The 8,548-nt window shown below is 49.2% G+C and overlaps 1 protein-coding gene across 1 annotated transcript; it reads right to left on the bottom strand.

Moving 5' to 3' along the window:
- Positions 1 to 305: 305 nt before the first annotated feature.
- Positions 306 to 8,247, bottom strand: LOC131679050 (uncharacterized). Its single transcript, XM_058959589.1, has 2 exons — positions 7,862 to 8,247; positions 306 to 7,807 (listed from the first exon to the last, which is right to left on the bottom strand). Exon 2 carries the CDS (start codon positions 6,092 to 6,094, stop codon positions 629 to 631), a length of 5,466 nt encoding a protein of 1,821 aa, XP_058815572.1. The 5' UTR covers positions 6,095 to 7,807; positions 7,862 to 8,247; the 3' UTR covers positions 306 to 628.
- Between the last annotated feature and the right edge of the window lie 301 nt (positions 8,248 to 8,548).

Raw genomic sequence — 8,548 nt, 5'->3', positions numbered from 1 at the left:
GTCACGCCCGAGAGTAAACATCGACGCGGCGGTAGCTACTGAAAATAATAAAAATATAAAACAATTTGATGTGCAAGTACGCGCCGATAGTTCGCCCTCCGGGTTAATCAAATGCAGTTTGTGTGTACTTTTTCCCCATCTATCCTCTCGTCTAGTAGGCTGTTTTCAATTATCAATATGTAATTTAATGTACGTGTGTGAGATGACAGCTTGGGTGGTAACACGTGCAGCGAATTGTTATTTGATGGTGAGAAAGTAAACACCCACTGATGGAACAGCGAAAGGGTGTTTAATATTGTTTGTTTGTTTATTTAATTGAAGGCTTTAACCTCATAGGTCATTCGCCTTGATAAGAAAAAATAAATAAATAAATAATTTACATCGGATTTTACAAAAAAAAATTCTTAGATTATTGTTTTATTGTAGTCCGGAAGATGCCTCGTTGCTATGTGGGCTCGTAGATTGGCTATTACGGATTTCTCCTCCTTTGCGTTGTCGTGGTTTGCGGGTTTGCAGTCGAATGGAGCATTGTTTAGCTGATTCATCTGGGTATGTTAGGGCCGCGGAGAGACCTCCCCAGCACTCTCCAGAGTGTGGCGGAGGGCCCGCGGAAGATGTTGATTCCTGTTTAAATTGCATCAAAGATCCTAGCATCTTTTAAGAAGGCTAGTAGGGTCTCCTCTCGAACTGGGTCGTTATCCAAAACATCCCGAATGGACAAGGGCAGGTTGTACTGCTGACGGAGATCGATTAGCTCCTGGCAGTTAATCAGCAAGTGTTCGACCGTCAGTCTAGTTTGGCAGGATTCACAGATCGGAGGGTCGACACGTGATATGGTGTGAGCGTGAGTGATTTTTGTGTGTCCCACGCGGAGCCGGGACAGAGCCCTCTGTTCGAGTCTGCTGTCACGGTCGGTCCATCCTTCGAGTGTACACTTGACTTTTTGTAGATGTCCCTGGCTGCTTCTCCAATGGCTTGTAAAATTTGCTTCCGCTTTCCCTTTGAACTCATTCAAGATGTCTGCCGCTGGAACCTTCTTGGTGAGTAAGGTGCTGGATTGACGTCCGAGGCATGCCAGGCGGTCTGCATCCTCATTACCGTGGATGCCACTGTGTCCAGGTACCCAGCAGATGGAGGTGAGCGAGTCGCAAGATTGTTCGATAGCCTGCACAAATGGGTGCCTGGAGTTTCCGGAGGATAGTGCGGTTATAACAGACAAGGAGTCGGAAAAAATAACAACTGGAACATCTTCGGGTTTCTTTGTGATAGCGAGAGCGATGGCAGCAGCTTCAGCAGAGAAGACAGAGCACGGCGAGGGAAGGCGAGTTGAAAGACCAGCTCCCACTCCACTCACACCCACCCCTACCCTTCCATTTAACTTTGATCCGTCGGTAAATATCTTCAGGTGGTTTGAGTACCTTCTATTGACATGTTGTAGAAAACTGGCTCGGGCAATGTTGGGGGAAACACCTGCCTTCAGACGGCGGGTCAGATTGGTATCAGTGTTCGGTCCGTGTTCTGACCAGGCACGGTTTCCGGTGTTGTATAGTCGGGCGATTTGCGGCAGGGGGGAGTTTGTGAAGCTGGAGTGGATTTCTTCAGCGGTCCGTAACAAAGCGCAGTCAGTGCCAGTTGTTTTCTCGAGGAATCTAAGGGCCTGCCTCAGAGTTGCAACTGCTGTGGCCCATTTGAATGGGAGTATACCAGCCTCCATACATGCAGCTTCAGCAGGCGTGCTGGGTAGGAGGTTGGATGCAAAACGAATCGCTCCATGGTATAGTGGGCTAAGCGTCTTGACCATATCTTCCCAGTTGCAGCATGTTAGTTCGAGTCCATAATATATTTTGCTTTGGATCAAGACCCGACTAATGTCAAGCAAGGTTGTGCGATTACATTTGGTATGTCGTGTGCTAATTACTTGAATTAATCGCTTTCTGCTCTTGCAGTCTTGTTTTACATTTCTAAAATGCGGTAGGAAGGTCAATTTACGATCAATCGTAATACCCAGAATCTTTGGTTCTTTTTTGAACGGTATAATGGTACCGAGTAGTTTCACCGGCCGATCCGTTGCTCTGTGCATGGTATTGCAACAGTGTGTAACTGCACATTTCTCGGCCGCAATGTTGAAGCCGACTGATTCCGCCCAAATGACGACGGCTCTTACAGCAGCTTGGAGTTTGATTCGTACGCGCGTCTTATGTTTTCCGGTGACTACCAAGATAATGTCATCCGCATATACAAATATAAAAACACCCTTTGGTAAGGTGGCGAACAGTGAGTTCATCCCGATAAGAAAGAGCGTCACCGCCAGGACGGAGCCTTGGGGAACCCCATTTGCTTCTTGGAAAAAGTTAGATCGGCTTCCACCTATACCAACCTGAAAACGCCTGTTACTCAAAAAATGCTGCACGAAGAGGCCTAAATTTCCTTCAATCCCCCATTGCCTAAGTTGTCGGAGGATTCCTTCACGCCACGTAGTGTTGTAGGCCTTGGCTAAGTCCAGAATGGCGATATCGATATGGTGACCTTCGTTCATGGCCTGAGTTGCCACTTCGCCGAATGATCCCAAGTGTACTCCGGCACCGAGTCCTTTGCGAAAAGCGAACTGTCTGAGATCAAGCAGGTTACGATCCTCCAGGAGCGTGGTAAGTCTTCGGTTTACCATCCTTTCCATCACCTTAGATGTGCACGGGAGAAGGCTTATTGGGCGAAAGTCACTTGCGATTCTGGGTCTTTTCTTTTTTGGGATTGGCACAATAAGAGCCTCACGCCAGTTATCTGGGAAGGACCCACCTTCCCAGATTGTGTTAAAGCTGCGAAGTAGTGCACTCTTCCCAATTGGTGGGAGGTGCCTCAACATGGGGTAACCTATATCGTCAAGACCTGTTGACTTGCCTCGACCACAACCAAGAGCTGTAGCGAGTTCGATATTAGAGAAGGCTCTATTGTATTCTTGACTGGAGTCCGGTGAGAAACTCGTAGGGGATGCTTCTAATGCAGCCTTGCGTCGAAGGAAGGCAGGTGGGAGCGATTCGTCGGCTGACAGGAGCTGGAAGTAAGTGCCAATCTGATTGGATATTGCTTGTGGATCCATTGTAGTGCCTCCATCGGTTGTGAGTGTAAAGCCTATTTGCCGACGTTTTCCGCTTAGGGCGTTAACTCTTCTCCACAACTCAGGAGTTGGAGAATTGGGACTGATACCATCGATAAATTTGGTCCAACTAGCGGCTTTGGCTTCTTCAACGGCCTTTTTTCCCTTGTTTCTGAGGCGCCGGTATTCGGACGACCGTTTCTCCCAAATGGGGAGGTCTCGGGGTGTTCTCTTGAGTGCGCGCAGTGCAGTTCGGCGGTCTTTAAGGATTGCAGCCACTTCAGGGTTCCACCAGTGTACTGCTTTGGGTGGGGGGGTGCCGCTGGTCCGGGGAATACTCTTACCCGCTGCTCTCAATATGATGTTGGTGAGTTCATCAGTAGCGTAATTACGGTCGTGGTCCAGGCTTTCCGAGATTTCTTCTTCGAAGACCGGCCAGTCAGCGCGATCGAAAATCCATTGTCTTCGGCGTGTGGTTGCTGGTGATAAATATTTGTGCGATATAACGATTGGAAAGTGATCACTATTACCCATATCCGGTGATACCCTCCAGCCGAGTGATCCAGCGAGATTGCTGGAACAAATGGTCAGATCTATGGCCGACGACGTGCGGCCACGGAGAAATGTGGTACTGCCGTCATTTAGTATGATGGTGTTGGTGTCTTCGGCCACCTCGAGGATTACGTTGCCCCGGTGGCAGCATTTTTCTGAGCCCCAGGAGGTGTGGTGCGCGTTAAAGTCACCCATAATGATGAAGGGGATGGGTAGTTGTCTGACAAGGTTTCTAAATTTGTTTCCGAAATCGCTAATTGTGTGTGGCAGGTATACATTAGCTACAGTACAGTTGAGAGGATAGGTGATCCGACTCGCCGTGGCAATCAACTCGGTTGTCAAAGGGATTGGTTCCGAAGGTATATCTGTCCTGATGCCGAGGCCGATTGTTTGGTAGAGATTAGATCCTCTAGCTGTTTCCCACTGATAACGGTTGCCGAACCATGTTGCTAGATCTATATCGCTGTTGGTGTGGGTTTCTTGGATCGCAAGACAAATAGGGGAATTTCGAGCAATAATAATCTGTAGCTCACCTAGATTGGCTCGAAGTCCATTGGTATTCCATTGGATTGCTAGGGTAGAATCCTTTTCGTCTGGTGGGGATGTGCTGAGGCCAGAATATCTCCGACGATTAGCGGTATTTGTTGGGCTTGGCGGTATGTGAATTTCGGACACCACTGGGCTGGCTCTGCTGTATCTTTTGTCCTCTGGGCTTCTATGGGGCTGCGTCGAATTAACGGACCGCCTTCCCGGGGGTCTTAGAGAATTGCTTTGCTCAGTTTCATTGGCTGAAAAGTAGGTCGGGGAGCTCAACTGATCCTGGTTAGGGTTTATTGTGGGGTGACTTACCCGGATTGGAGCCGGGCCCCCTGCACCAGCAGCCGCCGGAGGCTCATCGACTGGGTACGGGACATCCACGGACGGGGCCGGTGCAGGGGAGAGGGCTTTTTCCCTAGCAGATCTGGTAACGTATTTATTATTACTGGTTATGCTGTGTCTTTGGTCCGTCGGCCTGTTGTGAGGTTGCGTCGAACTAACGGATCGCTCTCCCGGGGACATCAAGGGGTTTTGGGCGAGAACCGCGGGGCTTGAGATTTCGGGGTTTATTTGGCAAGCTCCATAGCTATCGGTGAGCCATGACCCCGCCATTGGACTTTGTAATGGAAGAGTTGTTGCCGAGGTTGTTCTGCATGATGAAGGATTGTATAATCTGCCGGAGCGGGTGAAGGAGCCTGTTGTAACGGAGCTTGAGGACGGCTCATCTGAGTCGTTAGCTTTTCTTATCTCGTTGTTTAGGTTGCTCCTAGGTTCAGGTTTAGTGGATGAGGCACGGCGGCCTTTTTTCTCTCCCAGAGCCCTCTGGAAGGTTGTCGAGGCGTCCACTGTATTGCTTTGTTCAGTATCATAGGCTGGAAAGTAGGCTGGAGCACTTATCTGGTCTTGGTTAGGGATTATTGTGTAGGGACTTACCCGGGTGGGAGCCGGGCCCCCTGCACTGGCAGCCGCCGGAGGCTCATCGAATGGGTACGGGACATCCGCGGTCGGGGCCAGTACAGGGGAGAAGGCTTTTTCCCTAACAGATCTGGTAAGGTGTTTGTTCTTGTTGGTTGTCCTGTGTCTTTTATTCTCCAGTCTTCGGTGAGGTGGTGTCGGGCTAAAGGATAGTCCTTCCCGGGACATCAAGCGGTTTGGCGAAGGGTCCGCGGTACTTGGGACTTCAGTGTTTATTTGGCGAATTCTGTAGCTATCTGTACGCCATGAGGGGCCCGCTGCTAGGCTTAGGGATGGGTATGTTATTGCCGGCGTGTTGCTGAAGAGGTTATAGTTCGTGGCGTTTCCGCTTGGTACTGTGTAATCTGCTCTGCTCTGTATTGGAGTTAGCCTAGTTGGTGGGGGATTGTACTGTCTGCCGGAGCGGGTGAAAGAGCCCGTAGCGACGGGTCTTGTGCACGTCTCATCTGTGATGTGTGCTTTGCTTCTCTCTTTGTCGTTCCTGTGGTCAGGGCGGCCAGGCAGTCTTCCTCTGGGGCTTCCTAGCGGATGCCGGCCGGGAGCTTCCGGTTCGCCAGAAAATTGGTTGGTGGGTGTTGCAGTTAGCGTATGGGTTGGGTCGTCGACCGAGGGGACCGACGTTCCCTTTATCGGTTGGGTTGGTTCCTGAAGTATAGTTCGTGTATGGCGGGCGGTCCGCCTACGCAATTGCCCGCGGTAGCCCGGGGGAACGGAGGCAACCGGTTCTTCCGCTTGGTGTGTGTCGCTTGATGCTGTGGGGGGGAAAGATGGGGCAGTTTCTGTGGTCGAATTTCGTTGTGTTTCGGTACTTACCCGGAAAGGTACCGATGGTCCCACACCGACAGCCGCCGGGGGCTCGTCGGTGAGGGCCGGTACTTCCCCGGACGGGGTCGGTGTGGGTAGGCTTTTGTGGTGTTGCTGGCGTTTTTGTTGTTGCATGTGTTATTAGGTAGTTGCTGTTTAGTTTGGCTACTTAGTCCGAAATGTAGGTGGCTGGGTCACCACTTTGGTTTATTGGCCTCTTAATGTTGTGCGGTTGGGGATTGGAGAGTTGTTTTGTCGGGATTTCTTTTGCTGATGCGAATTCGGATGGTTTTTGTTGGCTCTGTTTCAGAAGGGGGCTCCTCGATTTTTCTTGATGTTGTTGATCTCGTTCCTTTTTCGATTTGCTTCGGCTTGGTCGATTTGATTCGCCTTCTGATTGTGTTAAGCTTGTTGGCGTGTTTTGTTTCACAACCGTAGCTTGTGGAGCTAAGAATCCTGTTGCCGGTTTTGTCGTCGTCGTTTGGGATGTGCTGGTGCCGGGGCCGGTTGAGGGGGTCCTTGGTAGCACCTGCCTTCTCAGTGCCGTAAAAGCATGGCGGAGGGCCGCCATTTCATTGCGCAAATCTTTATTTTGTATTTTCTCGTCCAATAGCTGCTCCTTTAATTTAGCGATTATCAGATCTTTGCTATCAGTCTCCGTTTTTTTGGGTGTCATTCCTCTTAATTGTGCAATTTCCTCCCTAAGTATCTGTATGGTGCGATCTTTTTCGTCATTTCCAGGGGATAGTCTATCTTTTAGTGTAGCTGCGTACGATTGTTTTCTTGACTCCTGATTGACAAGGGCTCGGGCTTCCGGGAATGAGAGTCCATTGTCAGTTTTGATTTTAACCACCTGATACTCTTTTTGATAAACAGGGCAGGATTTGTCTCTGGCGGAGTGGCTGTCTTTGCAGTTAGTGCAATTGCTAGGTTTGGTGCATGGGTTTTCGTTACTGGTTTCGTGTTCTGTGCCGCAGTTTAGACATATCTCCTTATACACACATGTTTTACTTCCGTGTGCAAAGCGCCCGCAGCGGAAGCACTGCATGGGAGAAGGGTAATATTTCCTCACTCTTACTCTAACCAAGCCTAGGAAGATCGTTTCCGGCAGGTGAGACCCAGCAAATGAGAGTACTAACAGTGGTGTGTTAGTCGGCATTCCTTTGGTCACCTTGGTTATTCTTCTAATTTCCACCACATTTTGGGGTCTGAGCGCAGAGAGAATTTCTTCAGTGGGAATATTGATTGTGTCAAGGTCATAAATTATTCCCTGGGTTTTATTCAGGTGAGGATGGAGGATCACCTCAACCTGTTGACCGTTGGAGAACTGTTTAATGCTGAGCAATTTTTGGAGTATCCTTTTGGATGTAGTGCGCAGAATGTACTGCGTTCCTCTTGCCTCCTTGGTAGCATGGATGCACTTATTAGGATCAGACCCAATTGCTTCTTTCAGTAGTAGATGTAACAGCAATGGGTTTGGTAAACTTACACTGTTACCTACACTGTCCTTCGCCGCACGCAACAGTAGAGTCTGCTGGTCGATCAAATCACCAGAGTTCATAAAGGCTGGTATGGAGTGACTAAGCGGTGGACCCTCCCCTGGGGGAGGCGGATCGCCTTCCATCGCCCACTCTAGTCTGGTTTGCTTCCCCGGTGAAGGGGTGCAGTGCAGGTTTACACGGAAGAATCAGGGAAGGCCGGGATTGAACTGTCCGAGGACTTAACCAAACTCGTTTGAGGTTCGTCACTACACTCTCGTATGGATCACAAGTCGCTCACGGTTCGCACTTTTGATGGGGGCGCAAGTTTTTTATCAGGTTTAAATTTTCTTGGTGATGGAGGCGCGATCTGTTCACAGATTTAATGTTTTATTTTTGGTGGAGGCGCGAGTAGCTTACTTACTTTAAAGTCTGCGCTCCTGATACTTGCCACTGTTATCACTACACATTTTTTTCACAGAAATGTCGTAGTACGCTTTGGTTTTTGGTATATTTCGGTGGGAGGCAGCCCTTTGGCGGCTTGGCCGTCCCTCCGGTTGGCGGGGGCCCGCCAGGAAGTGAGATCCGGATCACTTGTTTTTCGCACTACTAACTGTGTGACGGGATACTACACTCGCGTAAAACTATCACTTGGATTAGATAGACGATATATGCCGGATGGCTGGGGCCGAGCTGATAAAGTCCGGGTGGCTGAGCTCGAACGAAAAAAAAAGAACCCGATAGCGTGACCTTGCTTTTTTCGGGGAATCGCAGAACCACAGCGATAAGCAAAATACAACCGATCACACCGAGTGATTGATACGATCTGGTGTTTAATATTGAATTTTGTGCTATTGAAGGTTATGTATTGTATGTACCTTCATATAATGTCAATTTAAAAGTAAAAGAGCTACCATCGATAATCCATCTGTTCAAAGTGAGATATTATACGATGTCTCGAATTTTATGTGCAACAATTAGCTTTTATATCGAATTTGTTAGGATTGTTGTGTTAGCTGGGTCGCCGAGAGGAGAGGGGGGAGGTGTCCCCCCCGGGCCCGAAGTTGTAGAGGGGAAAAGGACTTTGAACAGAACGAATTATTCCGACAAA

The sequence above is a fragment of the Topomyia yanbarensis genome, chromosome 2 (genome assembly GCF_030247195.1).
Source record: "Topomyia yanbarensis strain Yona2022 chromosome 2, ASM3024719v1, whole genome shotgun sequence".
Classification (NCBI taxonomy): domain Eukaryota; kingdom Metazoa; phylum Arthropoda; class Insecta; order Diptera; family Culicidae; genus Topomyia; species Topomyia yanbarensis.
This window is presented reverse-complemented; position numbering and strand designations above follow the sequence as displayed.

Excerpts from the sequence above, each read along its gene's own strand:
- LOC131679050 (XM_058959589.1), bottom strand. The coding sequence starts at position 6,094 with ATGCAACAACAAAAACGCCAGCAACACCACAAAAGCCTACCCACACCG.